Genomic DNA, 22,775 nt, shown 5'->3' on the forward strand with positions numbered 1-22,775 from the left:
GAGGACCTAAATTGAGCTACAAAAGCTTATAAATCATACAGAATGAAGTTTTGTTTTTTTTGAGAAAGTAAAACATTCACATTTTCCTGTAAGGGGTAGGTTTAGGTGTAGGGCGATAGAAAATACAGTTTGTACAGTATAAAAACCATTAGGCCTATGGAGAGTCCCTACAAGGATAGCTGACCAGACATGCGTGTGTGTGTGTGTGTGTGTGTGTGTGTGTGTGTGTGTGAAATATATAAGAAATAAAAAATAATGTTTAAATAAAATAAAAAGTTATTTAATAATGATTATGATTGTATGAGTTAGTTTCAATATTGATGATAATTTATTTTAATAATACGTTTCTTGACCATCAACTCATTATATTAGAATATAATTTGTATAAATTATGGGAAATTATATATTATATATTTCTCCTTTTCTACTTTACTTTTACCCAAAATAATGTATTTTCAATGTAAGATAGAAATGCGATAATAAATATTCCAGAAGTACTTGGTGCTTCACCAAATATTTTAATATTTTTAATGCACATATGTTTTTATCAATAAATGCAATTACATATAAAGAGGAAAGTCACATATAGGATTAAAGGTAAGGGTCAAAGGTTAGGATGACAGTTTAGATGTAACAACATAATTTGATGTCAAACAAATGCATTATGTGTATATTATCCATTTTTTTTCTGTTTTGTTTATTGGTGTTAAATTCAAAGTATTCACATATTCTGTGTCAAGTCTAATCATTTCCATTCCTGTTACTGTAATTCACAATACTAATCTGGTCCAAGTTAAGTTTCTGCAGACATCTGGTGGTGACTAAACGTATGTGCACTCAAGTTATTTAATTCATGCCAATTAGATTAGATTTAGATATAGAACCATTTTATTGGTCAGGTGTGTTCACATGCATGAAAAATGTGTTATTGATTCCAGAAGCTTCAGTACTTTCCGGTGCACAGGCAATTTTATAAGGACAAACATTACTTCTGAATCCTAAATCCTGCTTTTTGTTATTTTTAGTGGGGCTGTGGGATTCATCACTTGGAAAAGAATTCTTCACACCTCTGGTGTTGGAGTTAACAGGTAGACACATGGTAAAACAAGATGTGTTTGCAGCTGCACTTGCCTGCTGACTTTAGGGTTTAAGTGCACGTGGAAGGTGTCAAAAACGACACTTGCTCTCTGAGAGGGTGAGATCTGGTTGGTTCACAAAATAAAATGTTCACAAGGATATGCTGAATGTTGCTGTCAAAAAAAAAATATTATGTTAATGATTATGTTGATTGAATTTCCAAGACTTTTCCAGTTCCCAGTGGGTTGTATTTTTTTGGATTAGGATTTAATTTTGGATTTAAAAAATACTTTTACGAAGATTGTACTTACAAAAAGAGTAATTTCCGACTTTAAAAAAATGCAGCTCAGCATAAACAGAAAAATATAGTCACTAAAGAAATTCCCATGATTTTTCATTTTAATTTTTCCTGATATTTCCCATTTATATCTAAAATCTTTTAAATTCATCTTCGATAAAGATTGATCACAACTGTTATATACAATATATCAAAATAATTAGTTTCTTTGCACATTTTATTTCCATATTCACTTCCAAACAAATCTGACAGTCACTGCAAACTATTTACACAATGGCATTTTTCTCTCAAGTACAACAAATCATACATGATGCTGAATAATGGAGACACATGTCAGACATGATACAATCTCAATTTAAAGTGCAATACAGTCCCTGTTTTCCAAATGCTATTGCTTACAAAAAGGGTTGTCAATAAAAAAATAAATGATTGATTGAAATCAAGCCTTTGCGATGTGTTGAAGTCTATCTGATGCATTGATTTGGACAAAAAACACTATGTTTCATATTACTGTTTCACAAATGCAACACATTGAGGTTGAGATATAAGTGCTCTCATTTATGATAATCTCACTTTGTTTCATAACAATGCCTTTGATGCTCTGAATGCTTTGACAGTGGCGCTCACTAATGTTCATGATTAATAGCTTTAGTTATGCAGTCTGGTTCAGTTTAGATACACGCTTTCTAAAGAAGTAACATTTAGAATTAAGTGCAAAGTAAATATAACAGTAATTTATCTGAATCCGGAAACATAACAGAAAGCTCACGGTGCACAATAATGGGGACCAATGTGTTATTTCTGATACGTCAGACATGCCCAAGATTGCCTTTAGAAGTTAGACAGCAGCAACCTATGTGGAATTGTCATGATATATGCATAACCATTAAATATAACATTGAAACAACATGCAAAGTTATTACAGACTGAAAATGTTATAACAGGCTCTCCTGAACGAGGTCTTCATGACACTGAGCATATTTCTGGAGAGTTAATAACACTTAAATAATAATATGTAGTAATAAGACATATAGGCATCCTTTGCTGCATACTATGTGGTTTACCTAAACAAAACCCTCAAAATGCTCCACAGTCTATGCTTCCAAAGGAATTTGTAAACTTCACATACGCCAAATACAATCCTATAGACATATACTGTACTGTATATCTCCCAATCACTCTTTCTGCCTTAACTTCATACAGAATGTCACCCTAAATGATTGCATGAAACTGTATGGGCCAAAGTGCATTAGCATAAACAGGGTGTGTTCTCCTCCTGTCCTCCAGCTAGCTGTAAGAAGCTGCTCTCACTTGGCTGTTTCAGTCTCAGCGGCTTGTGATTCTTCAGCCTGTAGGCCAGCGTGAGGAAAATGGCATCTACGTGCTCTTTTTCTGCAGGGTCTCTTGCAGACGTCTCAAAAAGTGGGAAGTTGTAGCTGTCGGCCAGCCGCTGAGCTAAAAACGTGGACACCTCTCTCGCTCCTCTTAAGTCACATTTGTTCCCAACTAGGATGCGGGGGACCATGGGAGGGACTGAGTGACGGCTGCACTCCTCAATCCACTCCGGCAGACTCTCAAATGAAGCCAGGCTGGTCACATCATACACAAAGATGATGGCATGGACGTTTCGGTAGTAATGCTCCACCATACTCTTCCTGAAGCGCTCCTGTCCTGCTGTGTCCCAGATCTGCAACTGAGGAAGAGAAAGCAATTTGCATCATTGTAGATATTAAATTATACTAGTATAAGACCAGGACTTGTTATCATAAAGGTCTCAGCAGTTTTGAGTCCAAAGTCCTATTATACACAAAAAAAATCTGACTACACATTAATACAATTCTAATATAAGTAAACAATAGTTATACTACTCTATTTAAACAATACTACACCCTTTAAAAGATTTGAAGTGTTGTTGTCTACATCCATTGTTAAGAAGAAAGCCATATAAATACTCATTATTCATGGTCAAAATGATATTTACAGCTTTCTAGATCTGTGAAATAAACTCTCCTTACCTTTATGTTTTCTCCATCAAGTTGCAGGGTTCTCTCTCTAAAATCTACTCCGATTGTTGCCTCGGGATTTTGGAGAAATTTACCCCCGCAAAACCGGTAAGTTAGACACGTCTTTCCAACATTTGAATCCCCAATGACGATTATTTTAAAGACCCTGGCCTGAGCATTGTCATATTCCTGACACGAGTCACTGGCCAGACTGTCTCTTGTGTAAATCGTCGCGAAATCATTGTTGCCCGTTGTGTTTTCTATTGCCATAGCTCTGATACTCAGGAAATATCGCGAGAGGATAAGAGCGAGATCTTAACGTGAACTCCAGTGACATTTGCTCATTAAAAAAAAAAAGGGCTGAAAAAGTAGTGAATAAAATGATTTATATAAAGTATAAACGGACTTTATTAACAGTACCAACCCTTTAAATTAGATTACATAAACGTGATAATTTAACAGAGGACTATAACATTGAAACAACGCAAATAAGCAACAAACACAGAAAATTGGTAAAACGAGGTTAGGGTACAACAGGGCTGATTGCTCAAAGATGTATGTTTTGTACATTTAATGTTAGCAGAATAATAAGGTGTACTAGTTATAGCAAACTTTGAGAGGTTATGAAATGCCCCAAGATGTTTGGAATAAACAGTAAATGCTCCTGAAGGATGGTTTATTTTAATAATGTATCTAAGTTATCAAAAACGTATTACAATTTTGCCCCATAGCACCTCAACCAATGAGGTATTTATATTTGAAACCTCATTTAAATTTATTTTCACATTAATTAAATTCTCCCATCAATATTAAATATTGAGATATACAATATACACTTTGAGACCAGAAATAACACATTTTCTTTAATAGGGGCTGTTAGCCCCATTGTACCCTGTTTAAGATTTCAGCGTAATACTGTTCTTTATTTATGATCTTCAAAGACTACTCAAAATGCTAACAATTCTTTGTACCAATTTATAATCCTGAGACAAGGTATCATTCACTGTCCATATATCATAAAGGTAAGCATTTGTTTAATAATACTCATAATTTCAAGTAGGTTCTGCCCTGGCTGCTGTGGCATGAGGCTAATACTTTCAACACCTATATCTCAAAATACTTTGTAGTATTCACATTTGTGACCCTGGACCACAAAACCAGTCATAAGGGTATTTTTTTAACCATATATCACTGATATATGGTTTGTTATGAAAGGATGATATTTGGCCGAGATACAACTATTTGAAAATCTGTAATCTGAGGGTGCAAAAATATCTAAATACTGAGAAAATCACTTTTAAAGTCCAAATGAAGTTCTTAGCAATGCATATTACTGCATTCCTATATTGGTAGGAAATTTACTAAATATCTTCATGGAACATGATCTTTACTTAATATCCTAATGATTTTTGTCATAAAAGAAAAATCAATAATTTTGACCCATACAATGTATTGTTGGCTATTGCTACAAATATACCCATGTTACTTATAACTGGTTTTGTGCTCCAGGGTCACATTTGGCTCTATTATGCTCAGTTCCACATTTGACACTTTAGAACTGCATCAACTACCAATTTTCATCTGAAAATGAGCTCGAGCTGCCGGAGTCCGAGTCTGCGTCAGTCAGTCCATCAAAGTCCCAGTCAGCGCTGGAGCCGCTGTCATCATCCTCTTCTGAGATGAAATTCTGACCGGACCCCAAGCACGCGGTATAAACCCGGGTGGAGAGGCTTATGGATCCGAAGGATGATCCAACCATGGTGGCCACATTTTTCCATGAGTCTCGAGTGGGATCGTATTCATGTATAACAAGCCTGTTCTTATTGTGATGGACTATTGCAATAGTTAGAAGAAGCAGTTTGCTGTTGTGTTGCACAACTTGGTAGTTGAGAGCGCTGCTGTCAATGGGAATGTCTCCAATCCGCCTCCATTCTCCACGAGCTGGGTTATAGGCTTTAACTACGGGGATATCGCACAAACATATAATCTGCTCCTGAAAAACACAAGCTTTGTGCAGTTTACTGCGTTTCAGAGAGCCCCGCTGGAGCCAGAGGTTTCTCTTCGGCTCGTAGCTAAGCATCCTCCTCTTGTTCACCACATACAGCCGCTCGTTTATCGTCACAACCTGCATCTTTCCCAAAGAATGCGGCAAAGGGGCCACAAAACCCCATTGGTTCCTCTGAATGCTGTAGCACTCTACTTCCTTGAGTCTTGCATCAGATACCGGATCTCTGCCTCCCACAATGTACAGATGCCCACTGAGGTAGCCCATGTAGGAGTGCACTCTTCCGAGAAGTCTTTCCGCGAGCTCCTGCCAACAATTTAACAGAGGATTGTAGACCCAGAAGTGCTTGGACAGGTGCGAGGCCAGATACAGATTGTTCTCTGGCGTGGTGCAGACCAAAAACATCTCCATAGGAGAGCGTTTGAAGTTCTGATTGGTGCGGTGAATGACCGGGGACGCCATAGAATAGATGTCGTCCGTAAAGGGATCATAGCACATGAAAGGCTCATTTGGCCGTCCGAAGAAAAGCACCATTTCTTTTGCACTCTTGCCGATTCTTTGTTTGGCAGCATGTACGCTCATTGAAATCATAGCACTCGGTTCATCGCCGGCCCCGTCTAGGACCTTCGAAAGATATTTCTTTATAAAAGGCTTAGATTTAAGGCTTTCTAGATAAACCCTGTCTTTCTCTGAAAATAAAGACCATCGCACGCATCTAAGGACCTCCAGCGCATCTTCAGCATCCGCATGCGGATTATACTCAATCCACTGAACTGCAAATGAACACACTTTGCGTTCGCAGTCCACGTCCAGAGAATCCAGTGTGAGGATTTCTTTAATCTGCTTCAGGTCCAGCTCACAAAGCTCTCGCACGCTGGCACTGAGCTGGACGAAATTCTTCGCGATGAACGCCTGAGCCTTGCTCTTCAACTCCAGATTGTCAAAAGTGTCGGCAAACTTCAAAATCCCTGCACAGTTAGAAAGGTCCAGCCTTCTTGTCATGAAGTTAGCACACGCTTGCCGGATATACTCCAGCTGCAGCATGTTGGCAGCTGCATAAAGCCTTTGCACGTTGCCTTCGGTGATGGTCACTTTGCCAGTGTAGCAGTAATCGATTATGACAGCCATTGAATGGGCGTCCACATCATGAATGGTGATGCTTTTCTGAGTGCTCTCATGCAGTCCTCCAGTAAACATGCTCTTGAAATAAGGGCTCGCTGCTGCCAGTATATTTCGGTTGCACTGGAAAACTTTTCCTGAGGAAACGCTTTGATCCGGATCGAGCTCCACTTCGATAGTCACGTCGACTAATAGATGCGAGTCATAGAATAATTTCAGCTCTCTCATCAAACTCAAAGCATGATTTGTGTCCTCAAGCTCCTCAGGACCAGCGAAGCAGTTCACCGAAGCCATGCTCAACCCGTTTTCTCTGAATGCAACTAACGTTAAATCCTGTCAGTTAGATCTCCCTCAGCTTTAAGGTCTCAAAGTGTCATGAAAACAACAAGCTGTGAGCTGCAGGCACCGCTTCTTTGTTGCCTGACAATGCAGACATGTTTCATGAATGAAACGCGGTTCTTTTTCACTCTACGGAATTGTTTTCAGGACAAACAATCGGCAGCGGTGATGTCCGTCCCGTTTAATTTCATTTCGCTCGGTTTTTGATCTTGAGCAATCGACGTCGCGCGTCTCACTCTAGCATGCTACCTCTGAGCTGCAGCGGACGGCGCTGATTGGTCGCAAAGTCTGCTCAGCTGCCTATATGGACAGCATTTATGGGCAGCGTAGGACAGTGCTCTCCTACCGCGGCTGTGCGACTCAACAATGCTTTCTAGGTAGGCAGTTCATTACGAATTGAGACGTAACCAGTCTCCGCACTCAGTGTTAAGTTCGGTTGGCCTGCTAAAGCTTTGTTCACAATGATATATCCTCAATAATATATAGTTTTAATATTAAATATTCGTTTTAAAATAGCAAGTATCATGACATTTGTATATATACCCACAAACGCATATGAAAAGCAGGTAAATCTACTTAAATTGAATGCTCAGATGAACCATGACTGTCCAAGTATTAAAGTATTTTTTAAATCAGATATATACATATAATTGTATATTACATTTATATTCTAATTCTAATTATATTACTTTAATTAGAATATACATTTAATATAAAACTATATATAATTAAAGTAATATAATCAGATTTTAAAATACTCATAAAATTGTCAGACTGGATAGTCATGGTTTATTTAAGTAGATTTAACTGCTTTTCAAAGGGGATTAGGGTCACCAATAAAGCAGCCCTGCAGTTTGGCCTGAACACATTCAAAAGCTGCTTACAAGAAAGACACAATTATGACCTTTTTATTATCGAAACAACAAAACATAAGTAAATGCATTGTGAATATACGGTAAATGTAAACATATTGTATGAGAGTTTGATTGAATGATAGAAGAATAAATAGAATTTGATTCATGTAATTGAATAAGTATAGTAACAAGGTTTCATGAGGTGTGTAAAAAATGTATTGAATATTAAAATTGAATATTCTTCTACGTACACTGGGGTCTAAAAGTCTGAGGCCACATTGAAAATTTGGATAATTCTCAGATCATACTGGATATAATATACTTTATACTTGTGAACAGTGTGAAATGCACTTAGCTAATATGAAAATGATATTTTTAAGATTTGAAGTAAACTACAAGTGTACAGTCAATACAATTTGTAATGAAAAATAATAAAAGTATAAGTTTAGAACAGCATTTTCACTATCAGACTTTTAGCTCACATTATTTTCTTTGGCAAATGGTCTTAGTTATAACTGCGATTAAGCACATTAATCCTGCTCAAGGCGTCTTTGTTGTCTATGGTCTTGTGGACAGTAATGATGAAGGGGAAGGCAGAGGGCAGCTCGACTCTGCGGCTGAGCTTCTGGTGACCCCAGTGCAGGCAGCGCAGCCTCTCAGCCAGATCACGACGGCCCGCACGTTCAAGACCGTCCTGCAGAAGCTTGGTTTTGTTCAGTTTGTCCCAGGAACGCTCATACCTATCAATCAATAACACATCATCAGAGCTACCACCAATTAATACCAACACAACTATTATAGAAAAAGGTGTAAGGTTTGTAAAATAAAGGCTAAACTTTAAATAAAAATGGTGCTATATAGCACTAAAAGTGGTTCTTGGCTCGTAATCATAGCAGAACCACTTTTGGTGCTATGTACTGCACCTTTGTCAAATGGTGCTATGTAGAACCATAAGAGGTGCCATATTGCATTGTATTTCTTCAACAAAAATGGTGCTAAACAGCACCAACAGTGGGCTTAACAGGTTCTTTGTACAGCAGTGGTGCTATACAGCACCTTAATCACCCCAAAGAACCACTGAAGAACCATACAGGAGCTTAACAGGAGCTGATATGGTAGCAGTGCTATATAGCCCCTGAGTCATGCCAAAGAACCGGTGAAGAACCGCTGAAGAACCACTGAAGCACCAAGATTTGGTGCTATACAGCACCAAAAGTGGTTCCCTCATGATTACGAGCCAAAGAACCACTTTTAGTGCTATATAGCACCGTTTTTTCAGAGTGTAATTTAAACATTACATTTAATAGTGTGTTGGATTAATACACACCATGACTCCAGCATTCTCTGAGCCTGAACCCTCTTTTCTTTGGATGTGGCATGAAACTGTCTGACTTCATTTCTGGTGAATCCCAGTTCAAATGCTAGAACAGTCCACTCAAACCCTAACTGCTTCGCAATCTCCTGCACAGATTTCATATTGATCACCGCATCCTAAAGGACAAAGTACAGTATGCATGGACATATAATGGGAAAAAACTGCAAGATTAATAATGATATCGTAGAGATGACTCACCTCTTGTGCCTTGTTTGGCATTTTATTCACTCACACAAGGTTTCTATTTGGTTCCACAGGCAAGAAACAAAAGCTACAATGCAAAGTCTGTCAGAACAGTACCATCTAATGTCTTTCTACTTGAAATGAGTTCAATTCACAATCCAAATACATCATTTAAAACACTTACAAATTTGTGCTGTTGTCGCAAATGCAATTGGAGCGGTCATTGGTTGTCAGAGAGACTGTCCAACACAAACCTGCCTGGTTAAAAATTAAAATATCACATAGTTCACTCAAGCTTTTACATTAAGAATTCAGTGAGTGAGTGTAAGTGAGCATAATTTAGACAATTATTACAGTTAATTAATAATTAATCATACAACACTAAATGATTATGTGTTTAGACATATTATACTATATATTTAACAGAGATATTGTAAAATATTGTAAAATTATGTACATTTTAAAAGGACGGCAATATATGTAATCATGTCTGCCAACTTGACAAATATATTTACAATAATATTATTGTGACATATATAAAAGTTAAAGTTTTCACATATTTTTTGGTACAAAATGTAAAACTACAGTATATTGTCAGTGGATCTAGTTCTTCAGCTGAATTGGTTCTATGCATTTGTTACATGTTAAGTTAGAATAGCTGCAAGTCCAAACCTCTTCTCTTCTTTAATGGTTGAACTCCAGCCAGCACAGTTAAAAAAAAAAAGCCAAGCACTTGGCCAGTTGTGCATAAATATTTGAACAAGACTGAGGTCATTACACCGCGTGCAGAATTATTAGACAAGTTGATATACTGGTCATATTTTTTTTCCAAGAACATTTGACCAATTCCAAACCACATCAATCTTAATAACTACTATTGATTTTGTATTTAATCATTTATAAGTGATATATAATTGTCCAAGAATGCTGGAAGTGAAAAACTCCTTATATTCAGGTGTGCAGAATTATTAGGCAGGTTTTCTTTTACAGATAAAATGAGCCAAAAAAAGAGGTTTAACTCAGACTAAAAGTCAAAAATTATTAAATTCCCATGAGAAGGATCCAATACTAATGCAATAATAGAATTTGCAAAGTTAAGGCATGAACATTGGGCCGCGAAATGCTCATTGGGTCAGCACGGTCAGAACAAAAACAGGTGGAGAAGAAAAGACACGTGTTAACTGCAAAAGAATCAAGGTGAAGAATTAGATGTAAAACGATCAGGAACCATTTAGTCTCCAGTGCCATCATTTTCCAGAACTGCAACCTTCCTGGAGTCTCCAGAATTACAAGGTGTCAAGTTCTTTGCTTGGGTAAAAAAATCCTAAAAAATGACCCTCACTTAACATGCTGAAGTCTTGTGAAATCCATGAAGACTGTTGAGAGTGACTCTTGAAGGACCAGCACCACATCCTCTTGTACCGCTGTTTGAAGAATTGATCTTCCCGAATCTGGCAGTAAGTTTTGGGAGCTATCCTCCTATCCTGAAAAATCTGTCTTGCAGAGATTGACTAAAATGAGCTCCTAAAACCTACTAAGTTCACAATACAATCTATATACAGATGTATAAATGACCTGCATAATGTTAATTAAATCATTTAATGCTCCAATTAAGTGTTTACAGCTTGTGTTAAAGCAAATGGCATCAATGACCTTTTGTTGGGTTGCAGTCATGACCCTTCCTCCACATTTACCATTGTGGCATGGGGACGGTTACAACATGGCTTATTTCTTCAATCAGGAATGAGCTACAGTGATGATATATACTGCACATGCTAAATCAGCCCCCCTTCCTTCCTGGATGAAATCAGGTACGTGAAAAAATTATTTTCATAGTAAAAAAGTATTTTTTCAATCATCAGATTTTTTTTTTGTCATACTAAGTTGTTTGCGTGAAGCATTGTAAAAACATATGATTGTTAAAAAAAATAGGCCAGTTTGTCAGATCCCAAAATATATCACCCATAACTGCTAAATGAATATAACTTCCTTTGATGCTATTTTGTAGATAGTATCTCAAGATGGTGCAAACCAAATCTTGTGCAAATCAGACAAACAGCCTAGAACGAGTTCGAAAAAGTCGTTTTTTACAAAAATTTCAATACTCTCTTGAATATCGCATTTCAGTTTTCCCGATACACTGCGAAACATTTCTAAACATTACATTTCTGTTCAAAAGCCTTTTATTAAACACAGGAAAAACATACTATCCATTCCACTCCATCATAAACCAGTTCTTTAAAAAAGAAAAACAAATGTTACCATTTGATGTGCAAATGTCTTGTCCACTGTGCTCTGTATCACGAGCATCATGTAAACATACAATCTGGAATGGCTGCCATTTACTCTAGGCTGCATTTGTACTTCAACAAGTGTTTTAAAGTCCTTTTCATCTGCTTTTACAAATGCATCAGATCACCCACATAATTCAACTTGCCATATGTTGCAACATAATTGACAACATTATTAAAAAAGGAATGCAACTTGCGCAACAGAAACCAATCAGGTACTAGTCTGGCAATACTAATGTAACAATGCAAGTTAGCAGTAAAAGTGCTATTTGAGAGATAATGACTTATGCTTATTAAATTATAACATCTACCAAAACCAATACCGTCCTTATGTTCATATCTAATTATTAATATCATTTGACAATTGGTTTCAATGGTTAAAAAATTGTGCAGCAATTAGGCAAATTATTTGCACGTAAACACTTGTATGCATAATGTTCTGGGTTTCAGCCATTAGGCATATTGCAGTGGTGCTGTATTGCATTTGTTAACAGTGCTTTTCAACTTCGAATCACTTGATGTTATCTTATTTCCACTTCAGGTCTAGATGTGCCCAGTTGTGCCCAGCCAGCTGGGCCTGAGACATTTAAGGTCTGAGCAGTTTAATAGCAGCCGTCCCTCCAGCTGCCGTCACGCAGGGCACTCAAAGCAGAGACACTCTTCGGTGGGGTCAGTAAACTGCAATGACAGTGACTACTGTTAATGACAGCAGTACATTATAGTGTATATAAAATATCATTATCATTTGTCAATAAGAATCAATTTTTTACTAATCAGTTTCAACTAACAATTTGTAACCAATTCTTGGTTAATGTGAATTTCTACATATATTAACACATTTGAACTCAAATTTCAAGTTGTATAAATGAACATGAGTTGTATTATAACGAATTACGAACAAATATAAATTAACAATGAAATACTGTGTATGAAGTTAAATATTTTTAAACCTTTTTAAAACATTAAGCTATACTGCTGCTCAAAAGATTTCGTTTCTGAAAAAAGTCTGTTATGCTCATCAAGGTTGCATTTGTTTGATAAAAATACAGTAATAACAGAAATATTATTATAATCTAAAATAACTGTTTTCTATTTTAATATATTTTAAAATGTAATTTATTCCTGTGATCAAAGCTGAATTTTCAGCATTACTCCAGTCTTCAGTGTCATATGATCCTTCAAAAATCATTCTATTATGCTTATTATGCCCAAGAAACATTTCTTATTATTATCAAAACAGTTGTGATACTTTTGTGGAAACCATAATATGTTTTTTTTAGGTTTATTTGATAAATAAAAAGTTCATAAGAACAGCATTTATTTGAAATAGAAATCTTTTGCAACATTATAAATGCATCCTTATAAAAAAGTAATAATCTCTTATAAAAAAAATATATATATAAAAGATAAATCCTACTAACTGCATGTGAGCAAATTGAATATATCCACTAGGGAGTTCTAAGAATCAATAATTCCTGTCAGTATTTTTAGGGCTGTCAAATATTACAGATTTTAATTGAATTAATTACCCGATTTGCTGATTAATTAATGAAAAAGAAATATTTTGCTGAGAAAAGCCTCTAAATCAAGTTATTTTTGCAGATAAATCAATTATTGAATTACAAAAAGTGACTTCAAGTCAATATATGGTTTGTTTTATGTCCTAACACTATTTTGCACCCAACAATAATTCATTTTTCTGAGTTTGTCTGAAGTTTACTGGTAACTACACGCACATTTGCTTCAATGAATATGAAATTTGGTAATTAACAGTAAATGTTTAACAACAGAACACTTGTCCTCTCTGGAACAGCTAATGTTATAAAAAGCAAATAGTACATTCTGGATGAGAAGCCCATAAGCGAATGTACAGTAATACATTCACAAAAGTAGAGGAGGAAGAATTGTGAACGATTACCTGCGCATGGGCTGGGCAATTTTACTACGCAAGGCCCCACTTGCCCCAACAAAGGAAGCAGGCCGAGGTAGAGCGCTACGACTGGAGGAGGGGGCGCTGGGTTTGCTGGGGAGAGGAATGCTGCTGCTGCTGCTGCTGATGGGGATAGAGTTGAGACTAACAGAGGAAGGCATTGTGGTGGCACTCTGGATGGTAGGGCTCACGTAGGCTGTGGCTTTCAGAGGAGGCCGTGTTGAGAAGTTGCCCACGCTCTGAACTCGCTGCTGTAACTGGCCCGGAGAGGGAACTGAGATTGAACAGAGAGCAATAAAATTTGACTAGAGGTTCATGACAAACAGCGATATAATCAGCTACTAAGATAACTATTATCATTTAATGTGATGTTTGGACTTACTTGCAGACTGTATCTTGGTCAGACCACTGTGGGAATCAAAACTCTGACTGTTTCGGAGTAATGACAAAGGTGAGGACGATGTGGCAACGTGACCGGTCGGAGAAGGAACATTAGGCACACTGATGACACTGGGAATGCTGGGAGCTCGAATTAGGTTTGGCATGCTCCTCCGTAGCTTGTCTGAAAAAAGTAAGGCAGAGTTTTAGTTTTAGAATATACATGCATACATGTGCACACACACACCTTCAAGACAAACCAAGTTTAAAAAAAAAATAAAACATACAAAATCTTATAAATAAATAAAAAAATCGTATTTTAATAAATTTCCTGAACAGCTGTCATTCCTGCCAGATCTTTGTGTCTCTGGCCAGTTTGATGTTTTTGCAGGGTTTTTTTTTTTAATTGGGGAAGCTTATAAAAATAGGTTTTGTGCTCAACATATTTATTACAACTAAGGCTATTTAACTTCAGTTTGGTTTCCAAACACAAGGTGGCGCCAACCAAAGATCTATTCCACCAAACAGCTTTCATATCAAAACAGAGAGACTGGAGTAACCAGTACCGGTAAGTTATTGCTGTGTCAGTGTTATCAGTATATTTTCAGTCTGTGCTTGATAAGAGCGTGTGTCGTCTGACCTGCGTTGGCTCTGTAGCTCTGGGTCTCTGTAGCTGTGCTGGAGCTGTGGTTGGGCAAGTGCAGCTGCTGGAAGGACATGCTGCTGAGGTACTGAGGCGTGGAGGGGCTGCGCCGGCACTCTCTCATGCTGGAGAGGCTCTGTGAGTGGGACGTGCTGCGCTGCATGGAGGACGTCCGGAAGAGCCGTGGCTGCGGAGCAGACAGCTGATCGTACTCCTCCTCTTCCTCCAGCTCAGCCTCACTCCTCATGCTCCTGCGCGCGCCTGTGTGCATCGAAAAACTGGCACTGCGGCGCGTGGCTGTGGCAGCGGTGCTCGCGTACTCCTGCCGTAGACCTAAACACAAACACATGAATCATCCTGAGTACAAAATACTTCTTCTGCCCCAGTTTACACCTTTGAAGAATGTTGGTAATCTAACAGTTTCGGTACGCATTGACTTCCATTGTAATTAGACGTGAGCACAGAGGTGCGACGACTCTATTGGAATTGCTCAGTTTCTTCTTCTTCTCCACAATGAATTGCAATTTCTAGGGCCTAAACATGCTCAAAAACTCATGAAACTTTACATCTGATAAGGATTTCAGAAGTGGGTGCGGCAAAATGGCTCAGGGGAGTCTGTTATTTTGAATTTTCTCTGCAAATTTTGTGCCGTTTTTGCCATATTTTGGCGTATTTAAACGAACTCCTCCTAGAGATTTAAACAGATCAACACCAAATTTGGTCAGTGTAATCTAAAGCCCTTTGTGACGTTAAATTGCAAGATCTTGAGTTTTTGTTGAAGGGCGTGTCCATGGCAGCCTGACAAATTTCGATGTTTCGCCATGAAACAGGAAGTTGTTGTAACTCAGGCATACAATGTCCGATCTGCCCCAAACTTCACGTTTGATAAGAGTCCTGTCCTAAACACATCTAAAGGCCAATATTGTGTTATAATCATAGCACCACCTGTTGGCAAACAGGATATGTCATATTTTATATTAACTCAAACATGCCATGTTCACTCTGCACCAAACTTCACGTTTGATAAAAGTCTTGGCCTGAAGACATCTACATATCAATATCCAGTTATAGTCATAGTGCCACCAGCAGGCAGCAGGAAGTTTGGCACATATAAATGACATATTCCTCCTATATTTACCACTTTAAATGCATATTGCTGACCGTTCGCAGTTTTCCTAAAGCCACAGGGTGGTGGTGAGCACGGGTGCGATGGCCCTCTCAACGCTAGTTGCTGCTTTAATTATAATGACTGTTTATGGGAACTGAAAGTGTTTGGTGACCAACATTCTTCAAAATACCTTTTTAATGTTCCACAGAAAAATCATACAGGTTGGAATGACATGAGGGTGACCATGTGATGTATTAAAGCAGACGTACTCTCTTCCTGCAGTCGGGCCATGACCTCCACATCAGTCATGTCCTGAAGCTTATAGCTCATAGAGATGGAGTCGTCCTCCAGTTCACTGACACTGAGCTCACTGTCTATGGATGACTGTGGACTGAGAGGCCTTTGACGATGACTATTACCTGAAAGAGACATGGAGAACTCAATCTCACATATATAAGGCACAGACTGCAAAAATGTAAACGACTGTCACTTGTTTAAAGTGCATTTTTATATTGATTGAAAATCATGGTGTCCTGTTTTGTTCAGTTTGTCTAATAACAAAAGTGTTAATGGCAAATAACACTCCTCATAGGAAAAAAGAAGTTTTGTGTATGCTTAGTAGAGCATGATGGGAGATCTTGATCAAGCTTACTTTGTGTAGCCGTGTGATAGAGGAATGTGGGAGATCTTTCGGTTAGGCTTGAGCAGTTTCTCCCTGTAAGAGACTTCTGATGGTTGGGTGAAGGTGGATCTGGTTCAGGAGAGAGATGATAGATAAATCAAAATATGGTATGGAGTAAAACTCACATTTATAAACAATGATCAAGACATAAAACTCAGTTTTGTGTACTAAAAAAATGCTTTGTTGGGTTGTCATTTGCTGTCCACTGTAAAACCTGTGCCCTAAAGCAAAACCAGTTGAGAACCACTGATCTAATGCATATAAATCTATAGTCCAACCAGTACCATATGCAGATCTTCTGTGACAAAGTAACACAACCAAATCTTTGTCTTGTGTAACATATGCTGCAGCGGTCACTTCCAGACACAATGAGGTCATCACAACTCATCAGTGATGTCTCACATTTCTCATGGCTTGAAAAATGCTGAGCTGACTGAAGGAAATGATACCTGATGCCTGGAAAAAAAAAAAATCAATATGTTCTTTCTCAGCTATTCTGACTGCTACGTCATTACTTTTCTCAACTACCTAGTTTACCAGTATATTTCATTCAAAAATTAATAATAGTTCTATATTATACATATGACCCTTGTGAAAAAGGGCACTTAAGTGTATTGGATATGCAGCTGTAGTGTATTTCAAATCTTAAAAGTATTTAAAAATCTGTACTTGCATATTAATAAAAGGCCACTTAAGTGTACTTAAAGAGAGTAAACTTTTAATGACTGTTTCTTAACACACTTAAGTGCACCTTTAAAAAGTGCACTTTGTAATATTGTCAAGTTAAAAGGTTTGCTTTAAAATATATTTTATATTATTGTTTTAACAGTTTAAAGAAGTAGAAGAGTCCTGTAACTTTACTAAAACACATGTAAAGTACTTTATACGTGTAAAGTGTCATTTAACATTACTTTTAAAGTTAATATATTTTAAATGTACTAAATTGCAACTCCATTATTACAAATGTGTAATTACAAATATATTTAAATACACTACATAAATGCATTTCAATAGAAATTGGTTCCACTTTATTTCAAGGTGTCCTTGTTACAGTGTAATTATACATTTAAGTCCTGAGTAATATTGATTAACTACATGTACTTACTAGTGCTGCTAAACGATTAATCGCAATTAATCACATCCAAAATAAGTTTTTGTTTACATAATATATGTGTTTACTGTGTATATTTATTATGTATGTATAAATACACACACATACAGTATATATTCTGAAAATATTTCCATGTATATGTTTATATTCATATAACTGATATCATATATAAATATTTTAAATATATATAAACATAATTTTTTTCTTAAATATATACATGCATGTGTGTGCATTTATATATTCATATTAAAATACACAATACACACACCTATATTATGTAAACAAAAACTTTTATTTTGGATGCGATTAATCGCAATTAATCGTTTGACAGCACTAGTACTTACTATATGGTTAGGGTTAGGATTAAGGTTTGGCTTAGGGTTACTTGCATGTAATTATGCATAATTAATTGTTATTATAATAGTAAGTACATATAACGTGTAACAAGAACACCTTAAAATAGAGTGTTACTGAAATTACATATTAAGTATATTTTAGTATATCATAAATGTCAGTTCTTTCAGCAGTAGTCTACACTTTGACTATATTTCAAAGACAAAAGAATTATGAAATTACATATAAAGATCAACTTTATTCCTACTTAAATGGGTCAAAAAAAGCTCTCTGAAGTTCAGCTAATTGCATTCCATATTAAAACTATACACATTTTTTTAAATAAAGTGGCTGAAAACATTGAGTTCACTTTGAAAGTATATAATTTATGTAATATGTACTCTTCTTAAATGTAAGCTATGTAAGTCTACTTCTTTTCCGCAAGGGCCTGTATAATACACAGTACAAACTATGCAGTTTATCAGGCATAGAGTACATAACCTCTTTCAGAAGTTAGAGAGAGTTAGAGAAAGCATCTAATGAATAATAATGAGAAATTGTTTCTGGTCTTGAGTTAGGATGAGTGAGGCGTAAGGGTTACCTGTTTGCTCAGTTAGTGCAGGTTTAGTATAGGGTTTAGAACAGCTGCTTAAAGAAGAGAGATCATCTACAGGACTGTACAGAACACTTGAAGAGAGGAGGCCTCTCCATCTTTTGGCTAATGGGAAAAGAGAAGTGCAATTAATAAATAAACATGACAAACAGCAACATTAATATATTAATAGTAGGGTTAGTGTACTATGGTGAATAAGGATAATGAATAAGTAAGTAAATTCTGCCGAACACAAAGGAAGATATTTTGAAGAAAGTTTGTAACTAGGCTGTTTCCATAGTAGGGGAAAAAAATACTATGGAAGTCAATGGTGCCCCAGAACTGCTCTGTTTCCCACATTCTTCAGAATATCTTCCTTTGTGTTCAGCAGAACAAATACATTCATACAGGTTTGGAACTACTTGAGGGTGAGTAAATGACGACAGAATTTTCATTTTTGGGTGAACTATCCCTTTATAAGCTATTTCTGACAATTTTGGAAAACAGTAACTAGGACATTCTTCTCAATTTCTCCTTTTGTGTTCTGTGGAAGAAGAAAAGGTTTGAAACATTCATTTTGGGTCAAACTATTCCTTTAAAAGAGTGACACTGGGTTGAATGAGTTATTGGTAGTCAAGCAGACCACAGTACTTATGCATACCTTAACAATTAGCCTTTCCAAGATTGCATAAAAACAAGCATTCACGGCTACCCAGAAAACAAAGGTTTTCAGAGGCTGCCAGAACAAAGATGTATTCATGACCCTGTTTACAGAGAGCCAAGCTTGCTGAATCTGGCCTTTCAAAAGTCTTTCAGAGCGCCCGCAACTCCACAACACACATCTCTGTATATGTGCGCCTCATATATCATTTATGTATGGACTGATCCAAAGGAATAACTGATACAACAACATTTCACCATGTCCCCAGAACAGTCTCCAATATATCTGTGTTAGTTAGTGCTGATTCTGCAGGCAGATTTATATAGGAGTTGTTTCTATGGATACCATCCCCTGCAGCAGCATTACTGAACTACACAAGAACAGAAAATGTAGGTTATCGGTTCACCTTTTAGCTACCAAGACACTGCAGTGCTAATTTTGTATCTCCTCAAGGTCTTATTATTCATCATCATCTCAAGTTATTTTATATTAGGCTGAGTAACAGTTAACACTCCCCAGTCAGACACTCTTCATTTTCAGATTCATCTTAGATTTCTAAAATTAAACTGTATATGTATCTGCATTTTATCTAGATTCCATTAAAGAAATAGTTCACTAAAAATAAAAAACCTTCGTGCAATTAGCATTATGTCACTTGCTCACCAATGGATCCTCTGCAGTGAATGGGTGCCGTCAGAATGAGAGTCAATTAATGTCTTGTAAAGTGAAAATCTGCATGTTTGTAATAAACAAATCCATCATCAAGATGTTTTTTAACTTTAAACCATCGCTTCTGGACAAAATACGAGTCCATAATCCATAATAACACTTCCTCCAGTGAAAAAGTCCACCCCTGTTGTTGTCTTACATCAAAATTATAACAAAATATTTGTTTGGAACTGTTTTGGACTGTTTTCACTTGTTAACGGAGCATGATCTGTGCATATTTCTCTCCTGATTCAGACGAAATTACCTTTTCGATATATTATTTTTCACAATACTATGGATAAAACAACGGTTTGATGTAAAAAAAAAAAAAAAAAACGATGGATTTGTTTCTTTTAAAACATGCAGCATTTCAAATCAAAAGATGTTGTCTGATGGACTGGAGTCATGTGGATTATTATGATATTTGAATCAGCTGTTTGGACTCTCATTCTGACGGCACCCATTCACTGCAGAGGATCCATTGGTGAGCAAGTGATGTAATGCTACATTTCTCCAAGTCTGTTCTGATGAAGAAACAAGCTGCATCAAACTCAAATTTGACCATAAACAACATTGACAATTTAGACATTCACATTTTGTACTTTATATTCATGGGAATGATGATTGGTACCTTGGTCCAGTTTGTAGCACAACGAGCGTTTGGCTAACTCCACCTCTGGTTTGGGGTTGTCCAGCACATGTCTGCACCACTGAAGAGGACTGAGGAGAAGATGAGGAAACAGCTTTGCTTTTGGAGACACGTACAACCTAGTGACATAAAAACATGGTTAAAACATTCCAATCTCTACTTTTACAAACTTTCATTATTATAGTGTTGCCTGATGGTCCATCCTAGTACCATTTGAATTAGCTCAGCTGATTAAGAGAGTTTGAAACTGCACCTAAAACATAAAAAGGCATGTATGACCACTATCTACATTAGTCATTTGTTTGATCTAAAATCAAAATAAAAACATGATCTCATTTATTAAAAGTGTCCTACTAACTATTTAGCGAGATTAAAAATAATCTAAATTTTGATTCAATGTGATCCAGATGAAAATGTACAAACTCACACTAAATAGCCACTAATTCAGCAAAACGTAAAATAGCTATGAATTGCCATGAGATTGTTTTGGCAGCATTCAAGTTGCATGAACTCTACAAGTTCTCCAGCATGGGCAATTCCAACTATATGGATGTGACAGCTGAACTCATAATGACAGCTGAAATAAACATCTTACAGTATTTAAATTGGTAATGCATATTCTCAGAGCACCCAAACTGGGGAATCAACAGGCAAAATATGTTTTTCTAAAATATACTTAAGCCCCCCAAAACAGGCAAATAGGAATGCAGAATCCTTAGTAGACCATTTTAATTAAAGTCTGTGAAGTATAATGTATTAATATACTGAGAATATTGAAGTGATCTTAGCTGAACATATGGAAATATATAAGTGCAAGAATGGAATGGAAGCAAGAACTTCTGATTATCTGTGTAAAAGTGTCCATGTGGACACAAATTTGTTTTAATTACTTGGCAATTAGCAGTTAGTAGAAATGGAAAAAACATGACATATTTCTTCTTCATTTTATTTAGCCTATTTATTTTACAGTTTACAATTACAGTTTTCACTTTTTGTTTTTCAACGTGGTCTCAGACTTTCGAGGCCCACTGTAGGAGTTTTGCATTTAAGACTAATGCTTCATCCCAAAACAAAGACAGGCCAGATTTGCTGTTTTTATTTCTCTGTGTAGTGCTCACGTTCAAGTTAGAATACTTTTGATCATCTGGTGTGAAATGATCACAACTGAACAGTCAAATATTCATGCATCTGTGCACTTCACATTTAAAAGAACAATATGGATATTTTTCACATCAACACAGCAGGCCAATCTGCACCACTAATAAGATATCCTGCATCAGTGATGTTGTTCAGACACTCACCAACCTAACAATGGACCTGGACACACACATGGTATGGTGACATTTCATGGGAACTGAATTTAAGCAATGACAAAGAACAAGCAACGCTGAAAATCGAAAATCAAATCATTTTAGGCAAGAATTACACCATTGTTAACTGAGCAAATAATGCAGCATCAGTACCAGCTGTAATCAGACTCTCCATCGATGGGAAGAACTAGTATTTCCACCTCATCCAGCACAGTAGCATCATCCTCATCAGCACCAGTCACTGACTGCGGATGAAAATACGGATAGTGCTCATCCGATAGTCCAAAAGATGGAGTGTAGGAAGGTGAAAGGCAGTAATTCCCGGTGTCTGGGCCAAGACGGGCGCTGGAGGTGCAGTTGTTCGCAACGTTTGCTCTCGTCCTGAGCTGCTCGTTTTGCCTCTCCAGTTTTCTCACGAGCTCCTGAAGCTTTTTCACCTCCAGTTCCGCGTTCATTATCTTACTGTTGCCATTGACGTCCGCCATCATCTGCGGGTTGAACAATAGTCCGTCCATTGAAGAGAAAAGCATATAAACAGTAGTAAGATGGTGGCGGTGTTGTTTACCCTGTGTGCCCAGACTCGCAGTGCTTTCAGACGGCTTGCACGCTTCATTCAGATGCTGATGTGTCTCTGTCTCCTCCCCCTCAGTTCAAAACACAACACACGACCACCACATTACCAGGCAAAAAACACCAGCCACTGTACCCCAGCTCCAAGTTCAAGTTCAAGTTCAAATTGAGCTTTATTGTCATTCTGCTACATGTGTGGACATATAGTGGAACGAAATGTCGTGTCTCGCAGGACCACGGTGCTACATACTAGTTAAACATAAGATAAAAGTACAATGAAAGTATAAGAGGAAAAAAAAAAACATGACTATACATATACTATACTATAACAATTATACCTAGCTGCCTAGACATACACAAACTGAGACTGTACAAGAACTTTACTGTACATGAAATTGTGCAAAAAGATAGAAATAAAAATAAAAATTGTATATATATTTTGTACATTAAATTGTTGTGCAGATTAAAGAGAGATTTTGTGGGAAGCAGCGCATAGTGCAAAAAGATTTGTAGTGCAATGCTCAAGTAAACATTATTTTATTTAACTATATTTATA

At 36.9% G+C, this 22,775-nt stretch overlaps 4 protein-coding genes across 4 annotated transcripts; all 4 read right to left on the reverse strand.

The window, feature by feature from the left end:
• Nucleotides 1-1,488: 1,488 nt before the first annotated feature.
• On the reverse strand, nucleotides 1,489-3,655 carry LOC306876129 (ras-related protein Rab-33B-like). Its single transcript, XM_079427084.1, has 2 exons — nucleotides 3,391-3,655; nucleotides 1,489-3,068 (listed from the first exon to the last, which is right to left on the reverse strand). Exons 1-2 carry the CDS (start codon nucleotides 3,646-3,648, stop codon nucleotides 2,625-2,627), a joined length of 702 nt encoding a protein of 233 aa, XP_079283210.1. The 5' UTR covers nucleotides 3,649-3,655; the 3' UTR covers nucleotides 1,489-2,624.
• Nucleotides 3,656-3,772: 117 nt separating this feature from the next.
• Nucleotides 3,773-7,050, reverse strand: LOC306875878 (kelch repeat and BTB domain-containing protein 7-like). Its single transcript, XM_079426637.1, has one exon. It carries the CDS (start codon nucleotides 6,794-6,796, stop codon nucleotides 4,946-4,948), a length of 1,851 nt encoding a protein of 616 aa, XP_079282763.1. The 5' UTR covers nucleotides 6,797-7,050; the 3' UTR covers nucleotides 3,773-4,945.
• A 1,150-nt stretch (nucleotides 7,051-8,200) lies between these two features.
• Nucleotides 8,201-9,289, reverse strand: LOC306876058 (uncharacterized protein; the record flags this gene model as incomplete). Its single annotated transcript, XM_079426956.1, has 3 exons — nucleotides 8,201-8,435; nucleotides 9,023-9,186; nucleotides 9,269-9,289. 3 exons carry the CDS (start codon nucleotides 9,287-9,289, stop codon nucleotides 8,201-8,203), a joined length of 420 nt encoding a protein of 139 aa, XP_079283082.1.
• A 2,132-nt stretch (nucleotides 9,290-11,421) lies between these two features.
• LOC306876130 (SLAIN motif-containing protein 1-like) lies at nucleotides 11,422-22,282 on the reverse strand. Its single transcript, XM_079427085.1, has 9 exons — nucleotides 21,803-22,282; nucleotides 20,322-20,458; nucleotides 18,331-18,447; nucleotides 16,256-16,354; nucleotides 15,873-16,022; nucleotides 14,493-14,828; nucleotides 13,857-14,036; nucleotides 13,463-13,748; nucleotides 11,422-12,222 (listed from the first exon to the last, which is right to left on the reverse strand). Exons 1-9 carry the CDS (start codon nucleotides 22,177-22,179, stop codon nucleotides 12,147-12,149), a joined length of 1,758 nt encoding a protein of 585 aa, XP_079283211.1. The 5' UTR covers nucleotides 22,180-22,282; the 3' UTR covers nucleotides 11,422-12,146.
• Between the last annotated feature and the right edge of the window lie 493 nt (nucleotides 22,283-22,775).

The sequence above is a fragment of the Barbus barbus genome (assembly GCF_936440315.1).
Source record: "Barbus barbus genome assembly, chromosome: 10".
NCBI classification, from domain to species: domain Eukaryota; kingdom Metazoa; phylum Chordata; class Actinopteri; order Cypriniformes; family Cyprinidae; genus Barbus; species Barbus barbus.